The sequence below is a fragment of the Siphateles boraxobius genome, unplaced genomic scaffold (genome assembly GCF_051911475.1).
Source record: "Siphateles boraxobius isolate OS27281-9 unplaced genomic scaffold, OSU_SipBor_1 1, whole genome shotgun sequence".
Classification (NCBI taxonomy): Eukaryota; Metazoa; Chordata; class Actinopteri; order Cypriniformes; family Leuciscidae; genus Siphateles; species Siphateles boraxobius.
Genome location: NW_027508699.1, coordinates 12,803,889 through 12,824,110, shown reverse-complemented (window position 1 = coordinate 12,824,110; position 20,222 = coordinate 12,803,889). Strand labels below are relative to the sequence as shown.

At 39.1% G+C, this 20,222-nt stretch overlaps 1 protein-coding gene across 12 annotated transcripts in view; it reads left to right on the top strand.

Moving 5' to 3' along the window:
* Window positions 1–20,222, top strand: part of kmt2cb (lysine (K)-specific methyltransferase 2Cb) — a 117,812-nt gene that overhangs the window by 74,392 nt on the left and 23,198 nt on the right. For 8 of the 12 annotated variants that reach the window (XM_077213887.1, XM_077213837.1, XM_077213540.1 and 5 more), the window contains 15 exons: window positions 3,320–3,497; window positions 4,050–4,154; window positions 5,144–5,191; window positions 6,224–6,361; window positions 6,452–6,484; window positions 6,567–6,716; window positions 9,359–9,503; window positions 9,653–9,885; window positions 10,145–10,218; window positions 10,873–11,076; window positions 14,893–16,755; window positions 16,879–17,195; window positions 17,300–18,972; window positions 19,843–19,954; window positions 20,070–20,136. In XM_077213887.1, coding sequence (XP_077070002.1) covers window positions 3,320–3,497; window positions 4,050–4,154; window positions 5,144–5,191; window positions 6,224–6,361; window positions 6,452–6,484; window positions 6,567–6,716; window positions 9,359–9,503; window positions 9,653–9,885; window positions 10,145–10,218; window positions 10,873–11,076; window positions 14,893–16,755; window positions 16,879–17,195; window positions 17,300–18,972; window positions 19,843–19,954; window positions 20,070–20,136 — 5,340 coding nt within the window. The remainder of the gene's footprint in view (window positions 1–3,319; window positions 3,498–4,049; window positions 4,155–5,143; window positions 5,192–6,223; window positions 6,362–6,451; window positions 6,485–6,566; window positions 6,717–9,358; window positions 9,504–9,652; window positions 9,886–10,144; window positions 10,219–10,872; window positions 11,077–14,892; window positions 16,756–16,878; window positions 17,196–17,299; window positions 18,973–19,842; window positions 19,955–20,069; window positions 20,137–20,222) is intronic. The other 4 variants (XM_077214023.1, XM_077213782.1, XM_077214112.1 and 1 more) reach the window with 2 other exon arrangements.

The following is a 20,222-nucleotide window of genomic DNA, read 5'->3' as shown; positions in this document are numbered from 1 at the left end:
TCAAACAGATCCATTTTTTGGGGGGGGGGCGTAATTTTGGGATAATCCTGTGCACCGCACTAAGGATGCGTCAAATTGATCAAAAGTGGCAGGAAAGACATTTGTAATGTTACAAAATTTACTTTATAAAAATGTATAAAAGAATCCTTTCACAAAAATAAAAAGCAACACAAATGTTTTCAACATTGATAATAATAATAAGAATCTTCAGCATTAAATCATCATATTAGAAGGATTTCTGAAGTGACACTGAAGACTAGAGGAATGATGCTGAAAATTCAGCTTTGACTTCACAGGATTACATTTTAAAATACATTAAAATAGAAATGAGTTTTTTTCACACTACAGTTTTCACTGTATTTTTGTATTTCAAATAAATGCAAACCTGGGTGAACGTAAGAGACTTCTTTAGAAAAATGTTTTTACAAAATGTTACCGACCCCAAACGCTTGAACAGTCGTGTTAATACTAATGAAAGTCACATCATCTTGTCAGATCATTTCCACTTTCTATCTGGATGATGATGGTTGCAAACAAAAAAAGATTTATGAATAAGATTTATTAACATGAATAATATATAAACCACTCACCATTGTTCAAGTAATTAAATGAAGCAAATAATTCTGACTCTAAGTTTGAATTAAATGAGCAAGTTTCAAAGTTTCATAGCTGATATACACATCAGTTGAATTCTCTATTAATGCAACCACCGTAAAAACAATTAAACCTGTGCTGTACTTATCAACACGCTTAAATATCGATTTATTTGGGACCCATCCTGCATTGTATTTTCATATTATGGCGCTTTTCCACTGCATGGTACGGCTCAGTATGGTTCGGCACGGCACGGTTCGGCTCGCTTCGCTTTTCCACTGCGTGGTACGACTCGGCGCGGCACGGCTCGGTTCGGTTTAGCTCGGTTGCTTTTCCACTGCAGTTAGTACCGCTTCAAAGTGGGTGGGATTATGACTGATCGTTATAGTTTATCCGCTCCTGGACAACTAACAAGAGGAACGTCTGCGCTTCTCGTCCACTGACCACGATTCAGCCATTTCTTTTTTGGAAGTTTTTTTTCTTCAAGCAAGTAGTTTTAAAACATTGGAGGCTGTTACTGGCTATTTAAATCTAGCGGGTTTGATGTCTCGCAAATACAATGACGCTGGTAGTGACGATTCTGTCTGTCTGACCAATCAGTGATCTACAGTGCTTCCACGTCACATTTTAGTATCGGTAGGGTACGCTTGGAACCTCAACAGAGATGGTACCATTTAAAGCGAGCCGAACCGTACCGTACCATGCAGTGGAAAAGCGCCACAAGTGAGCCGTACCGAGCCGAGCCGTACTGTACCATGCAGTGGAAAACCGCCACAAGTGAGCCTGGCCGAGCCGAGCCGTACCGTACTATGCAGTGGAAAACCGCCACAAGTGAGCCTGGCCGAGCCGAGCCGTACCGTACTATGCAGTGGAAAAGCGCCAAAGCATGCCATACCGAACCGAACCGTACCGTACCATGCAGTGGAAAACCGCCACAAGTGAGCCTGGCCGAGCCGAGCCGTACCGTACTATGCAGTGGAAAACCGCCACAAGTGAGCCTGGCCGAGCCGAGCCGTACCGTACTATGCAGTGGAAAAGCGCCAAAGCATGCCATACCGAACCGAACCGTACCGTACCATGCAGTGGAAAAGCGCCAATACTTCATGTTTCTGTCAACCACTCGTGTAAATAGCATAAAGCAGGTCTGAACACTGATAGCGGCACAAATGTATTTACCACTGTATAAAAGATCCAGCAAAATTGATACCGTCACACGTTGTATTACACCATCATATCGACCAGCTCAAGAAACCAAGAACGGATGAGATGGGAATGACGTATTTGGATGGTTGAGCTAATGCTAGCTGTTCACGCTAGCTCCTGCATCAACACTGAGAAAATCCACCCTAAAGGTGCTTCTCAGAAGAGCCACTTCAAATCAATTATTGAAAATGGAGGCTTTTAATGTCTCAGCCAGGCAGGTTCCTGAGAGCTGGAGGCTGTCAGGTCAGCTGAACTGAAATGACAGAACAGACGGTTTGTTGGGAAGTCGTATTACGGCCGATACAGCACGCATGTTGTTTTCATGCTTGTTCCTGATATTGCACACGTGCAGCCGCGTGTGTCTTCGTAGATTGTGCGTCCTGTGGGACTGCGCTGGAGTGGTACGAGACGGGATGAAACATGAGCTCATTTTGAGGGGCTCCCATAACGTGACAGTCAGTGCAGTGTAACGGCATGCGAGAGCCTGACAGTCAGCTCAGACAAACACAGAGCCATCTGGAAAATCTCCTTTGTACCCAGAAAAGATACTCTATCAACAATGCTTTCATTACAAATGATAACAGCACAATGTGATTCGAGTATTCCTCTTCAGAAGATTTGCTCTGAATGTCATTATCGTCCGAAGTGCAATACTGTTGTCTTTGACATGAGCGATATTGTGTTTTCCAACACTGGAAATTATGACATTTAGAAAATAAATCATACAAATACTTAAAAAAAAAAAAAAAAAAAAATATATATATATATATATATATATATATATATATATATATTAAATGTTAATAATAGTTAAAGTCTTCTATGTTCACCATGGCTGCATTTATTTGTTCAGAAGTACAATAAAAACAGCAATATTGTGAAATATTATTACAAAAACATAACTGTTTTATATTTTAATCTATTTTTATGTCATTTATTCCTTTGATGGAACATCTGAGTTTTCAGCATCATTACTCAATGTCTTTAATTATTAATTTGATTACTCTCTTTTGATTAATTTAGTGCCACCTTCATGAATAAAATTATTCATTTATTGTAATTAAAGTCAAAAACAGTTCACGTGAATCAGTCTGAATGATTCATTAGCAAATTGGTCTGAATTTGAATGTTTTAAAAAAAACAAAAGGTCATGTTGACAAAAAAATCCACTTGTTTGATGAACATAAATAGGCATGGGTAATTAACATTTTCCTTTTTGAAATATTCTGTAGTAAACTGGATTACTGACTTGTTACATTTTTGTGTATATCCCTTTTGTCATCATTAAATTGTATTATATGCAGTATCTGCATTTTATGGGCCATGAGATGCTCTCTAGATATTGGCATCAGCTTTCAACATTAAAAAAAACATAATGGTTGACCACTAGTCTGAACAGTTATTGCTCAATTTATGAAAGCCATATTTTTTTAAAACCCACATCATCTTTACTAGATGGACAAATCAGTCACCTTGCACATTTTATACTGAAGTACTCTCACTCCAATCTCTTCTCTTTCAGGAGGCCTTTTTTGGGAAAGACCTGCTGGACAAGAGCAAACAGAGCAGACAGGAAACCACACGGCTGCTAGAAGATGACCGAGACAGGAAACAGCTCACGGCCAATCAGATGAAGCCATTGTCAAACGCATCACTCAGTGCGTCAGCGGCACCACTGCCCAGTAAAGCAGTAGCAGCACGTACGTTTCTCACAGCTACTGTTGCAATCACGCACACACACATGCGGCCTGTTGCAGCCTTTTTCTCTCTTTCTGCTTGTCTTTTTTCCATTTGACATTCAAACCCAGTCTGGCTTATAAATATATTTCCCTTAAAGTCAATAGGATATTTAAATAGACCCCATTTACTTTCTTTACACACACTGCTGGTATGGGTGCAGGCGGATTCACTCCACAATTAAAATGGGTTGAGAGTGCAATTTCATGTTGACTTTAAATTTGTCTAAACAATTTAGATCACTTTCCTGGAGTACAAAAGTCAGGGTTCTGATTAATCCTTAGTTTCTTTTCTTGTTAATTAACCTTCCCTGGGTATTTAAGCCCTTAGTTTCCTTAGTTCTTTGTCCGGTATAGTCTATGGTTTAACGTAGTTGTGTTCTCTTAAGTTTCTCCCTGGAGTTATTATAGACTGTTTATTTCTCTGAATCTCCTGCGTCGTGCGCTTCGTACCACACACGTGACTACAATCATTAGGCCCTTATAATTACTTTCCTGCTTTATCCGCATCCACAGAAAACTCTGTGGAGCCTCTAGTGGACCTCTCCGAAGAGCTGAAATCAGACACAGAGCTGCTGGGAATGTTTTCTGATAACATTGGAAAGCAATCAGAGGAGCCCGGTAGGCCATTATGACTGTCTCTAAACATATGAGGAGAAATGACAGCACATGTTTGCTGTTCTGATGAGCCCCTTCAATAGGGTCCAGCTCTCTAACTCGAATATTGTCTGTGTCTGGGAATCTGCTTTGAAATGGGAAGTTCATAATGTTCTCGTAAACTTAAAAACCCTGTGATATAAAGGCATGTGCTTAGATGACAGATACAAAATATGCTTGTTATTAAATGTTCATACAAAATTTATGTTTTTTGGGTTGTCAAACGTAGCATGTTGGCACATGCAATTTATTTAGCAGCGTTAATTATTTTTGACGCCGTTAGCACATTAACGCATAACTCTTTTCATTTGTTCTGTGTAATTTATAAACATCTCCCTTTATCACACGCATACAATAAAGCATAGTATGCATTTCTCTGTAAATGGAGAAAGACTTGCGTTTAATTTATTTATATTATCAAACCCAAATAGGCGTTTAACAAAAGTCATTTGCATCGTATGGTGGAACTATATTATTATAAACAAGGTAAACACTGTCATTCATAGAAATGTTAATGCGAACAGGTCAGCGGCAAAAACAACTGTACACGTGTCGGATTTTGTCCATAAAGTGTGTATAAAATAGTTTTATTCCATGATTACACATTTGCAATTTCTGTACGCATTTCCCGTGAGTTTAGTCCAGTTTGAGAAATATAGAATATATTATTTGTGTGACTCTATAGCAGAAATACACCTCTAATGTCTTATAGTGTACAGTCAGATGTTCATATCACAAAATAAACTTTGTTTGAAATATATAATAAAATGTTTAATATCTAAATATTTAATAACCTATAAGATATTGTCTTTTTATTTTGTTAATTTCCTTGGCATTTCCATATTTCATTCTTAGCTCATTTTAATTTACATTGTGTATGAATCATCTGCAGAATCTTTCTTTTTCTCTTCACTGTGCTGATCCCTCATTGTGTTTGATTTGGGTCTTTGTAGGTCTTGATTTTTGTCCTTTCCAAGTTGAGTACTCTCCTTCACCATTTGGTAAGAGCTCATGATCATGTTTTTTGATTATTTTCTTTTTCTTCTATTCTCTCACACCCTTTTGTTTGCTCTCACAGGCTTTTATTGGCACATTTCTGTTACTGTTTGATTGTTGACACATCACTCACAATGTTTACTGCACCTGAATCCAACCATTATGTATCTGCAGTCTATTTAGTTTCACTAAATAAAACTTCCCATAATGGACAGCAGCAATCCAGTGCTAGATTATGTGGTCAAGGACGCTTCTCTTATACCCGCACAGAACTGAGATGCTCTATAGACCGGCATTTCAGAAAACCGAAGGCACTGATAAATGGCCTTCCTCCCATGAACAACAGTCAGGGCCTCTTTCTGAATGTATAAGTGAAGAATAGGTGCTCCATTCCTCTGAGATCCACTGAGTCCTTGGTTTGATGAAAAGGAACCAACCTAGTAATTTGTGAAAGATGTTGAGCTATCATCCCTGCTGTAAAAAAACAGCCTTGGAGGACGAGGCGGCCTGTGTGCGAGCCCACAGTTATATTTCTAGTTGAATTATTTCGAGTAATAAGTTGTTTATTCAGTTTTGTCCATGTCAGATATGACGGCAGATAACAAGATCCACAACCTGCTCCTGTCCAGTTTTGCTTATTAGATTTAGTTCAGTGTTAGAGGGATAGTTTACCTAAAAAGTTCTGTCATCCCCTACTCTCCCTCACTTATTGTCATTCCAAACCTGTATAACTTTCTTATAGATATATAACAAAATATATTTTTGAAGAATGCTTAAATTGTTTTTGTTTGTAAAACGAAACTCAATGGGATCCAAAATAACATTGGACCCCACTGACTTTTATTAAATAGAAGAAAAGAATACAACATGAGGGTAAGTAAATGAACATTTTTATTTTTGGGTAAACTATTCCTTCAATTTTTGAAGATCCACCGTGACAAACCCAATTTCAGGACATCAGGGTCCAGTGGCATGTTTTGTTTGTTGAGGTGAGCGTGACAATATTTGTGTGCTTTTCTGCATATGTGTTTGTATAGGTCTGGACATTTCTCCTTTAACAGAAGATGCATCTGCCTCATCTCAAACTCATCTAGGCCGAACTTACCCACGTCAGGTGCCCGAGGAGCCACTGGACGGCATCCTAAGCCCTGAACTGGACAAGATGGTCACTGATGGTCTGTATATAACAAATGTATGCATTGTTGAATAGTAGTATTTGTTCCTGACACATCTAAATGTAAACACTGAATCTTTCTGCCATACAGAATCAATACTCAGCAGACTCTACAAGATACCAGGTAGGTTACATACTCAAAGCACCAACTGCCAGAGAGCATGTTAATTAATTGTGTTGTTAATAACAGACCTGTTTCCTTGCAGAGCTTGGTGGGAAGGATGTGGAGGATCTCTTCTCAGCTGTCCTGAGTCCCAGCACCAGCCAACCTCCTCAGATGCATCAACAGATCCAGGGAGCTCAAACCCTGCATGGTCCCCCAGGCCATGGTTTACATCCCTCCCAACCAAACTCAGGTTTGTTGTAGGAAATTAATCAATGTTATGCTTGAGTGATATGGTAATGCTTGTCTATGTAATTTAAAGGTGATGTGTGTCCAGGGCTCCAGACTAACTTTTTTCACCTCCGTCCTGGAACCGTCCTGAAAGACAATTTGAACCGTCCTAAAGTGAATGTCAACCGTCCCAAAATAAAAATGTTGATCTACTGTAGATTTAGTCGGCTAAAATCTTATTGTATTCCGTCGACTAAAACTAAAACAATTCAGATGACTAAAATATAATGTTTAGTTCAATTGTAATGCATTAATTTAGAATTTCTCAAATTTCCAAACCCACATACTTCTGGAGAAAACATCTATTAACCGGTTAATATGAATGATTTTAAAGTTTGAACATGCAATACAGACACAGATTTACCTACTGTGACTTAAAAAATATCTTAAAATTAAATAAAATTACTTTTCCTAAAGTAGAACAGTCTTCTTTTCAATGAATGATATATGCATTCTTTATAACTATTGCATACATCATTCTTTATTCTTTCAAGCAGCAGACATAGTTATTTGTATGAATTAAATATAATGAATCCTTATTAAAGCTATTAACGAGCAGTGAATACTTTTCTCTTTCATTGTTGCTTGATCAATATTAAGGACACAGACCGCATTAGGTTTATTACCCACTGTCACTTTAAGACATCGGATCATGTCCAAAGACATGCGAATCCAATTGCACTGATGCACATCCGATACTCTCACAACTGTTTAAGACATAACCGACATAGTTTACGTGAATACTCTTCAAAACGGACATTTCTACATAATGTTGTGTGTATTTGTCCATTCAGACACGAAGGAGAGCTCAATTCAGTACTCGCGCACTGTCTATGTGCATGGCTGCACGCTTCCGGGTCGGGTGTGCGCGCACAGAAAACCGAACCGAATAGAGATCTTTATTTGCGTCGTCACTCTTATTCAGATCTGTCTGCTCTACTCATTCTCCCAGACGTTTACATTTTTTAACGTTTCATGAGACATGCAGCGCACGCATAGTAGATCAGCACGTTACAGTAAAAATGTGCGCATCTACCACAGCACATCAGTTCTGACTGGATCGCTTCCCAAATCGTCATTATCTAACATTTTTGTCTAGTTTTTATTCGTTGACGAAAATGTCAATAGATTTTCGTCATAGTTTTTGTCATTCAAAACTAGTTTTTAACCAACGCAACATATTTGCGATGTCATTAATCCATTTGATAGATGTACCGCGGAACACGTCTCCGGGTGAGTAGCCGGCCAGTGATAGTAACTATAGTAACAGCATGAGAAGACGCGCTCCGTTGTAGTCAGCGCTTGGTCGGTTAATTTTGGCATTTTCTAAGTAAGTTATCCTAATAGGCTAGTAATAAATGAACATGCATTCAAAAAATGTCTTTCGTCCTGTTGGCGTCCTGGAGAATATTTCTGTTCATCCTAAACACATTTTCTATCGTCCCCAGGACGATAGGACGCCGTTAGTCTCGAGCCCTGTGTGTGTCATCTTTTCCTTGTTAAAACATTCCCTTATTGATTTGAATTTGCACAGACAACTATAAGTGTGACGTTCAAAAGTATGAAAAAAAAATCTGAATTATTTGAATATCCCCATCCGGGGTGCATTTCCCATAAGCATTTTTAGCTAACTGTGGTTGCAAGTTCCATCATTTACAACAAAGTTTCAGTGATTCCCCAATCCATGGTTCCAATGAATATTCGCAAACAACATTCCAAAGTTTTTTGTTTGGAACTACTGCTCTCAACGCGTGTTTTTTTTGTTGTAGATAAGGTTGACTTGCATATATCATGCTCTTGAGCAAAATAAGCAAGCAAACATGCAGTACAATCTTTATGTTTCATTTCACATATATATAAAAATTACATTCTATATATTTTAGTTTGTCAAGAAAATAAAAGCACATTTTTTAAAGAGCGATGTAATAGGGAACCTGTCAATGAATCAAAGATATCTAAATAAAGCAAACAACGGACAAAAAAAAACAGTTGTAACAAAGCTGTAAACAGTTCTTTATTTACAGCAATAATCTGACATTAATTCGATCTTGAATGGATTGACTAGCAGATTAATTACTCAACCACTTGCATGACGTCGGTAATGACAGGTGTATATTGTTGAACCAACAAAGTTTGAATGATGGATGTGTGACAAAGTTTATACAGTTTCGGGAAACAGTCAATGCAAACTAGTTAATTTCTCCAGCAATGCATCTTACTGTGGTAGTCAAGCAGCAAGTTACATTGATTGCCCAGCAATGTTTGGGGCTGGACTTTCTGTTTTGACAATGGCAGACGGGGGGTGTTCAAGAAACCTGTTTGACAACAGTTATTGTTTTTGTATTGTTTTTCGTTGGGGATGGTAGTTGTGCAAAAATCACACATTTCACCTTTACCAGAATACTCTGGGTTTTGTACCAACTCAGTTGATGGTATCTGTAGCATTTTGTATAATTACTCAAGTGCATTACTGTAAACACGTTTTTTTCTGAAGATTTTCATTCTCAGGTGAACCAAACTGACACATTTAGTTGTGATAAATCTTGAAGGCCAGGCATTGTTTTATGCACTGTTGATCAGTTGTATTGATATGTTTTTGTACAGGAATGTCTTCACGAATGCCAGTGATGAATGGTTTGATGGAACCCAAACAGGAGTTTTCACAGTCCTCGATTGGTCCTGGAACAGGGCCTGATATGGCTCGAAATATCCCCTCAATGCAGCGCATGCCTTTCTCAGACAATCTTAGGTCAGTTATGAGTATATTTGTTTCAGACAAATGCACACCCACACATATATAAATTGCAGTAACATGTTCTTGTTCAGTAGGTAAAAATATTGTGGCCTAGTTAGATAAAATCAGTATTTTAGATGACTGTTATTATATCCACTGTGAAGGGACAGGAAGTTCAATCTGATAGCACAGGAGACTGCTGGTCCGTGGTCCGCTACAGGGTCATCTTCTGCATCTGCTCCAGCCGCTGCCTCGGAGGTGGAGGGAGACTCCATGTCTACTGCACAGAAAAGCACTCTGAAGTGGGAGAAAGAGGAAATGCTCGGAGAACTTGCCACTGTTGCACCCGTCCTGTACACTAATGTCAACTTTCCAAACCTCAAGGAGGAATATCCAGGTCTGAGAAGAGAATTTAAAGTGATCGGTCAAATGCAGATTTTATAATCAATAAAATACTGTTACAATAAACATGAATTACCATTAGCAGCCCATTTTACTATATTTAATATGGAAATCTGACATATTATACTGTAGATTGAAGTAAATAAGATCTATTTTGATTTACATGTTGACCTTAAATGACACAATCTCTTCTTAATGTCTCTGATTGTTATTCTTCTAATAGATAATTTTATTTGTATGTTATAACCTTACAGATTGGTCAACACGAGTAAAACAAATCGCAAAACTGTGGAGAAAAGCAAGTTCACAGGACCGGGCTCCATATGTGGTAAGTTGCACAGTATCAGCAGTAATAGAACGAGGACTTCATCCACACATTATTATGCTATGACAAAAAGTACTTTATAGTTCAGCAGCACTGTAAAATACCTCCCTCTTCGGCTATTAAAGGCCTACAAAATGTAGATAGAAATTTTTGGATCAATTACAGAAAAGAGCAGTATATATTGTTTTTATGTTTTGGGAAGCTGGTTTGCTGGTGAAACCAGCACATGCAGTGTTTTGAATGCTGGTGTGCTGGCTTGTCGACTAGCTTCACCTGCTAAATTTTGCTGGTTAATAACTTGGCTATGATGGTCTACCCACTAGAGCAGCATCAGACCACCACTAAACAGCATAAACCAGCTTGGAATTTATTTCAGCAGGGTATAGGGTATAGGGGATGCTGTTGCTCAAAGTCAAGAGAATAAATTGGGCCCAGGGAGCTCATTACAGTCTGAGAGATAAATAAAAAATAAAAAGGATATGATTAAAGGGAACATTACCTTGACATGAAGGAGTCTAGGCCAACTTAAAATAATAATAAAAAAGCTTTTAGACAATCCATCTTAAAACCATGTAATTTTAGCAAATGTATGCAACCATTGAATTTCAATGGTCTTTCTTTGATATCAAACCTGCACGACTACTCTACCATTCACAGCAAAAGGCCAGAGATAACAGGGCAGCCCTACGCATTAACAAGGTCCAAATGTCCAACGAGACCATTAAGCGGCAGCCGACCCAGCCCCAGCAGCCTTTAGAAGAGTTTGATCCTGCTATTCCACCACTGGACCCAGAGTTACTGTTCAAAGATCCACTGAAACACAAGGAATCAGAACATGAACAAGAATGGAAGTTTAGACAGGTAAGTCTAATATAGGTATGTGTTTGGAAAATGGCTAAATGACAGTTTGTAAACTGTTATCACAACAAACTAAACATACCATTGGACCCTGATGTCCTGTAATTGGATTTGTCTTGGTAGATCTTCTAAAATTAAAGGATTAGTTTACCCAAAAATAAAATGTTAATTTACTCACCCTCATGTTGTTCCAAATCTGCATACCTGTTCCTTTTGTAGACCACAAAATAATATATTATATATATTTTAAACTGTTTGCTAGGGGTCCACCGATTATCGGCGCCGATATTGAGCATTTTTATGGTTATCGGTATCGGCCATTTTCAAAACCGATTTGCTGATAAAATAATTTTATTTTGAAATGCGCTATATTTGGCTCTGACGCAGCCACCTCTGTCGGAACTCACCACTCTGTAGACTAGACCAATGCAATGTCCCGCACATCTGATTTGTTGGGAGTCACAAGTCAAATCAATGCGGAAACCTGAAGGCACTGAAAGTTTAGCACTCACACCGACAGCACTCGCTGACTGGAACTGCTGCACTGATCATGCTTCAGTTGTCTTGTCTCTCAAAGTTAAGGCAGCAGCAGACTTTGCTGAAGTAGCAATTCATTACTACACTGAAGTTGCAAAACACCTCAATATAATAGGGTCCTGTGATGTCCGCGATGCAGAAAACATGGACCGAATCGCGGAATCCAGTCATAAAAGCGGAATTTACTATATAAAGCGGAATGTCACGGAATTTGTCAACTTCTTGATGAATTAATAAAAAGCAGGTCAGTACAAATCAAATCGAATTTCAAACCGCAAAAAGAATATTTGAATATGAATCCTGCGTGTCTCTAAATGAATGGAGCAGACGCGTGATTTCATTTACCACACACACACTGGAGCACGCGTGACGCTTGCGCTGTTTTCAGCCTCAGCCGCATCATTATATGAGGACATGATTGCATAAACAGCAGTATGTAGGATTGTGGCCAAAACTGGTACTGCAATCACCTGCAAATTACTGTAGAGCGGTGTATCCCTTCCCCTCCTCCCTGACTCGAGGTTGCCAGATAGGCTGCAGGATACAGCAGGAACGTAGGCTGCTACAGAAGCTTCCAATGGCAAGTGACGAGTCCTACACAGTAGGCTAAGTTTTTTTTCTGTTAATTATGTTTATGCTTCAAATGAGAGATGTTTTGCAAAGTAATTATATATCGCAAAAATTTACTAATGGCGATTAGCCAAATATAATAGTAAAGATGTACGCTCGTATGTGACAGTACATTGTTAGAACAGTAGCTGTTAGTATACTAACGGTAGGTATCTGTCATTAACGTAAGTACAAGCACAAGCCTCGGTCACTGTGTGTAATCAATATCAAAGATACAGCTATTCATTTAGCTGACACTAAAAGTGAAAGCGACCAGCTGTATTTTTTAACTTACTCTGCAGTACACGTCCATAACGCTAACATATGTGATGTGAAAGATTACATGTCATTCTATTATTGTTGGCTGTAGAACTTGCATGATAAACAAGTAGGCTACAAAACGGTACAAGTGGGACACATTATTCACATCATAGGTTACAATGTGCTTTTCATTGGTGTTATGGACATTAGAAAAAGTTATTTTACCATGGAATTGCGCCTGTAGTGCTTCCAATTCGATGACCCACCTCCTCCATATGAGCTAACGTAACGTTACTTTGCACGAACATGCATAACTTTGTTCGACTGTCATGAATATTTGAAATGTCCATTTACATCAAGTACAAGTTATTCAAATATAGATGAATCTTACCTGTCCAGAAATTCTTCTCCGTTTTCAGCCGTCTCCATCTTTCAAAGGCATCTCCTATACAGATCCTTGTTTTATTTCGGACTTTGTAACGAAGTATTTCGGATTCATAACGAGTTTATCAGTTTATCTGATTCACAACGTTAGACTTTTTTTATCCGATTCCGACACGTTTGTAGCTGCAGCTGTGGTAACTAGCAGAGCTGGCAACCCAGATGCCGCAACACTACTGACTTTGTGATTGGTAGATAGGTGGAGGGTGACGCATCAGACCAAAACACAACATGACAACATCAACATCAGTTGAGGGCTGCAACTTCACTTTTTAAATGACAATATCCTGGCCGGACTACTGTTGTCAGTGATATAAGTATTTGAAATGAACATGATTTCTTAATGTCTAGTGACATATCAGGGCCATTTTATGATTAATTTAAATACATTTCTTACATACAGCTCCTTTAAAGCTTCAACTGAGAAAAGTTATCGTCATATCATAAACGCACAGAAACTCAAAGATCTCCACGGCAACCCTTCAAAATAAAAGTTTGTTTTTTCATAGGGCCCTAAACATGTAATTTTTGTTAAACTGTAAATAAATTGAATAAGTGCTTTTTGATTACTAAAATTTAATTTAACCATTAAAATAGAGTCTTTAAGTTTTACAGAATGCTGCTGGGTGCTCCCTGCACATTTTTTTTAGTTATTATTATTAATAATAATAACAATAATAATAATGTTATTATTAACAGTTCTCAGATTTAAAGATATGTTTAAAATAATTTTGACATTAACTTACATTTTTACACCAGACATAGGCTATATATCGGTTTTAAAATATCGGTTATCGGTCTACTTGATCTGTAATAATCGGTATCGGCATCGGCCCTGAAAATCACATATCGGTCGACCCCTACTGTTTGCAACACATTTTTCAGCTGCATTTTTAGCTACAGTTTTTTATGTTGAAATGTTTGCAGAAGCGACCTTCAAAATAAACTCTACTAAAGCATTTATTTCACAGGGCAGAAAAGAATTATGAAAATTTTTTGAAACGTCATGTTCTTCAAAGCATAAAATCTCAAGATCTCCTCAGAACTTCAAATTAATTACATCCGTGTACTCTTTTGCCTAAAAAATAAACTGATCAAATGACAAAAAATATAGGCTGCTCGATTATGGGGCAAAAATCATAATCACAAATATTATGGTCAATATTGAAATCATGATTATTTAACACAATTATTGGTGGGCGATATGATCAATGGTTATTTCATGATACGAGTAATTTTAGTAAATCAGTAAAATTTCTCAATTTTCGATAGGCTACCTAATAGTAGGTTAACTAATGTAGCCAAATAATAGGCCCTCAAAACAGTTACAAAAGACAAGTAAACTATCAGTAATACAATAAGAACAAAGAAACTAGTTACAAACAAAATTGCAGTGTTCAAATAAATACAACCGAACAAAAATACAAATTAAATAAACAGTGTTTTAAGTTTTTCATGAGGATGTATTTGGATAAGTAATAGCCTACAACAGAAGTTGAATAATCAAATGTAAAATAACTCTGCATAGTCTTCACTGTACACATTATATGTATATTAATACATTAAAATACATCCCGTAGTTTAGCAACAGTAGACTGCATATTACAACACTCACTTATTCGGCTGATTTGAATGATTTGAAGAAGTTTCGCTTAGGGAGGAACGAAAGCGCACGGCTGTGAAGGAAAGGATGGTGTGCTGGTTTGAATGTGGCAGCGGCACTTGTTTTCATAATCGTTGAAAGCCATAATTGAAATTGAAAACAGCCCTAATATAGATGAATCTAGTTGTTTTGAACTCTAAAATAAAAACTTCATTAACTCTAAAATACTTTATTAATTCTCAATAATTACTATTCCATGATTTTTATTATTACTGTGCTGCATTGTATACTTTAAATGAATCATTAATTGTACATTTTCTTACTATTTAATCATTAGAATATATATATATTTTCGCTTATTGTTGCAGCAAATGAGACAGAAAAGTAAGCAGCAAGCTAAGATTGAAGCTACACAGAAACTGGAGCAGGTGAAGAATGAACAACTTCAACAGCAGCAGCAACAACTCCCATCAATCAGCCAATCTGAGGAAGACTCTTGCAGTGGCCTGAAGAGTCCAGTCTCTGTGCATTCTAACAATGAGAACATGTCTCCCAAGCAGCTCAGTTCAAAGAATGGGGTTACAAAGTCACAGCTGCCTGGCACGCCTACATCATGTTCCCCTGATGATGTATTTTTGCGCCCTCATCCTCCACCCCCATCTTCAGGATCTCAGCCTCAATCCCCTCAGATGTTCTCCCCAAGCTCCTCTGGCTCTAGACCATCCTCACCCTGGGATCCCTACACCAAAATGGTTGGCACACCCAGACCACCACCAACCGGGCAGGGAACTCCACGCCGTAACTCGGAATCAGGGAAATCTCCCAGGGGTCTTTCAGAGCCAATTGGCTCTCCAACAGCCATATGTAATGATCCCTATGCCAAGCCCCCAGACACTCCAAGGCCAGCAGGAGCTACAGATCCTTTTCTGAAGCCTATGTGCCCTCCTAGAGCAAATCAAACTTTGGAAGGAAGACATCTTGTTGGCTCCCCAGGCCACGATCCTTTCTCTAGGGTGTCTGTGAGAAAGGAAGCCTACCAGAGGATGCCTCAGGGCAGGATGATACTCTCAGACCCTTATGCTCGTCCTTTGCTCACTCCTATCCCAGGCAGCAATGAATCGGGGTCCGTCCAGGTCTTTAAAACCCCTATGCCACCTCCTCAGGCTCAGGAACAATATGCAGGTATGCATGCACGGAGAGTAAGTGGGGATCCTTTTGAAAGATCAATGATGCCCCCTCGTTCCTCTGAGGGATTCTCTCAGAATCAACATAATGATCCTTATGCACAGCCTCCGCTCACTCCACGTCCTGCAGTAAGTGACGGCTATGCAAATCAGAGGGTTTCACGGCAGCCCCAAACCCTCCCATTTCCTCAGTCTGGACCAATTGTACGCCAGCCTTCCTGTAATCCATATGCTCGAGCACCCTCTACTCCTCGACCAGACTATTCTCAGTGTGATCCCTATGGACAACAACCTGTTACACCAAGACCTTCGAGTGACCCTTTTGCCCAAACTCCATTTTCTAACCCCTACGCCAGAATGCCAGGCACACCTAGACCACATGACCCTGAACCCTACACTCAGCAGCCTGCATCTCGCCATCCAGTCATGATGAATCAACCCACTCAGCAGCAGACTCTAAACCCCTTAATGTCCCCTATGTCAATGGACCCTTGTGCACAACCCCCTGGGACCCCACGCTCAGGAATGGCAGACCGGTTCCCCAAGTCTCCAAGTCACCAAAGGGCTGCTGATCCTTTTAGTCAATCTCCTGTACTGCCACGCTTGGTAGGGCCCGATCATCATGCACAGTCAATGGGAAGGTCCCAGCTATTACCTAATGATTCATGTGCACATCTAACACAAACACCTCACCCTGGAGGTGTCGGACAGGGATTGGGACCTGGGCCCATGTCCAATCAAGATCCATTCTCCCCTCCTCAAGTGCTGATGCAAAACACATTTGCCAGTCCAACAAAACATGGACCTCAGACCCTCAAACATCTAGGTATGACAGATGATACCAGATCTCAGCAGCTATCAAGTCAACCTAATCAGACTCCCATCCATGACCCCTTTGAGCAGGCCGCCATAATTCCCCATTCTCAGTGTGGAGAAAATAAGGAGCAACAAGGATTAGTACAGAGTATCAGTTCCCACATCATGGGGCAGCCCAGCACCGGAGTTCAAACAGTACCACTTGCTGAAGCTGAGGAAAGACTCAGACAGGTGTTGTTTTATTTTATTACTACTCTATTTAAGATGGTTTTATTTCTAATGAGATGCATTATATCAGTTATAATTTATAATTTGTACAACACCAATTAACACATACCATTAATTTGTTCACAGCGTCAGCGTATTCGAGAGTTAATACTCAAACAGCAACAGCAGAAAAGTGCCATACGTCAAGACAAGGGTGTACAGGATCAGCCACTGTCCATGCCTCCAGGAACCCCTCAACACTGGAGTCAGGAGTCTACAGGCCAACAGAATGAAATGTTTAATCGCCCACCACCACCATATCCTGGTCCAGGAGCTGTAAGAGCCCCTCAGAGATTTCATGGGCCATACCCAGGGGATCAGCAGGGGCATTTCCCTGAAGGCCACTTTCCTAGACCACAGTTTCCTGGGGATGCCGACTCAAATATAAGGCAGCTTGGGCCAAGGTGGGTGAATTTGCATACTACAAAACTTGTAGCACTTTGCATTAATGAAGGGACTACATTTTTTCAAAAATGCAAATATGGTAATCTTCTTTTGTTGATTTTAGGATGCCCCTCACTTCTAGTGTCCAAGGTCCTATGGGAGCTCTAAGACCTCATCAGATGCAGGACTCAATAATTGAAGCTCATCCACAGATGAGAAGATCCATGTCTATGGACTTGGGAAAATCAATAGGTGGCAGCCCTTTAGTAACCTCACATTTGCCGCCTCGTGGTATGCACATGCAACAGCATAACATTATGGGGGCTTTCATAGAACTGAGACACAGAGCACCAGATAACAGACTGCGGCTTCCCTTAGGACCATCTGTTATGCAGGGAAATCGAATGGAATCGGCCTCACACCAACGACACCCAGGTTTCTTGGTGGGCCAAGAAATGGGATTCCCCTTCAATCAGGTTCCAAAGACCATGAACACAACAATGAATCAGTCTCAGGTAGCTGTTTCACAGATGCAGGCATCTCTGAGCTTGGGGAATTTACAGCAGGCCAATATTCCGCTGAGAGCTGGACATCCACAAATCCCCCTGACAAGGTCTATTAGCCAACCTGCTTCCAATGAGACTCTCAGTGCTCCCTTACTCACAAATATTACTACATCTGCTGTACAAAATGATGAGGTCCCTTTATCCTCAAATGAAGTACCCGAGGAGAAAATTGATACTGATGAATCTGCTGTGAAGGACCTTGAAGATGTTGAGGTGAAGGACCTTGTTGATGCCGATTTAGAGAACCTAAATCTTGACCCAGATGATGGAAAGGACTTGGATCTTGAAACAAATGACCTGCATCTAGATGACTTTTTAACATCTGGTAAATTTGATATTATTGCTTATGCTGATGCTGATTTAGATCTTAGTGAGGACCTGGATCTCAGTGATCCTATGGAAGACCACCCTGAAACGTCTGATGTCCAAAAGACCAAAGCTGAGAAAAAGACTGAAAGTTTTGATGACGCATCCTCATCATCATGTTCTACAAGTGGTGAAGTGGTGGACAAAACTGCCCAGTCTCAAGGTCAAATCAGTAAAGACGTTCCTCAGGATCAGGTGTTGGTTTCTCTGAAAACAGAGGATAGCAAAAATGGAATTAAAGATTGCTTGTCCCAAAACACTTCTTGTGAGAATCAGATAAATGATAGTGCTGCCATTAATCAAGCAGGGTTTGAAAGTGATATTGATGCCAGTTTACAGGTTTCAAAGACTGCAATTCACCCTGATGCTACTCCAGTGCTTTCAAGTATGCTGGTCAATGTACAACCAGAAGGTGAATCACAAAAGCAGGAACACTGTGGTCAGTCATTGGCACAAAGCAACCCTGCAAATCAGGAAGCTACAATGTCACTCAGTAGTTCTATGCTGGGGCAAGGAAACTTCTCAGTGCAGGGGATGGATTCTGGCCTCAGCATTGGCCAATCGTTGGTGTCTTCTCATGGCGAAAGTGAATTAGAAGTCCCGGGCTCCATTCAGGAACAGCAACAAAGCCATATTTTCGGTATGGATCAAAAAGATGCTGTACTCTCAGGGGAACAACACAGTATTCTTACACAACAGGCAATGTTGTCACAGCAAGGTCTTCTGAACAGACCACTGCTTCTGGAGGAGCAGCCACTTCTTCTCCAAGATCTCCTGGATCAGGAAAGACAGGAGCAACAACAGCAGAAGCAAATGCAAGCGATGATAAGACAACGTTCCAGTGATTCATTCTTCCCCAACATAGGTAAGGTTTAGATAATATAAAACAATGTACTTTTGTTCTTACTTGATGCCTCAAGATTAGGCTTTTCTCGGTTTTACATGTAGTAAAAAGCTGGTCAAAAACTGAAAAGATAAGAAACTCATTGTACAAAATTTGACTCTTTCAGTGTACACGTAGAACTACTTACTTACAAACTGCTAAATTCATGTTTGAACTGCTGCTTGGCTGGGAATTCGGTCTGTTGGTAATTACATTTGTAATTTTGAGTAAAAGCATTTGAGTAAATAGCATTCTTCATGTCATTACATATATGAAACTAAAATAACACAAAGTACAGTATTCAGTGTTATTCCAGCACAATTTTCTAGACCAGATTTTTACTGTGAAATGCATTTTTGTGATTTACATCATAAACCTTATAAAATCAAATTACTTCAAGAAAAAAATAAATTATGTAATTAAAGGAATATTCCGGCAGAATGTTCTGTGCATTTCCACAGAAAATAATTTGAACTCGTTTTTATACATTTACATGTTTTTTACCGTTTTTATTTTTTTAAAGAAAGCTTATTAACAGAAATGCAATCATAATTAGTCTATGGGATTGCCCCATAAGCTTTGATTTGATTTTTTTTACACTTTTTTGCCTGTTTTTGCAAACTGAAGTCTAAAATTATTGTTGTGATAATTAGTAGCATGCTACAGGTGCAGTCAATAAAGTTTTACTTCTATTTAAGCCAAAATAATAAATTAAAAGGCATTCTGTATGTTTTTATCACAAGCTAAATAATTTATATATTTGTACTTTATATTTTGTAAGAAACATATTTTGGCTATATACATATACATAATTTACATAAATGTGCATACTTTTTTCAATGATTTATTCAGATTTTGATGCAATCACTGACCCCATAATGAAGGCAAAGATGGTTGCATTGAAAGGAATCAATAAAATGATGGTTCAGAACAACATGGGAATGAATTCAATGGTCGTGAACAAGTGAGTTAATAATCTTGTTTGTTTAACTGAAATATTCTTAGATTTATTTCAGTGTGTATGTGCATGTGCACTATTGGCTCATCCATTATTCCTCTTTTCACAAAATCGCAATTAGTGTCCAGACAGGGCAGGCGCTACCTGGCCCTGATGAAGTTGTATCTCCGATGCAGTTGGCTGGACAGGTGAGACTCTTTGCAGATTAGAATGTCTGGTCTACACATCCTCAACCCCTTTTGTGTTTGCTTATTAAATATTTTGGCTAATTTGA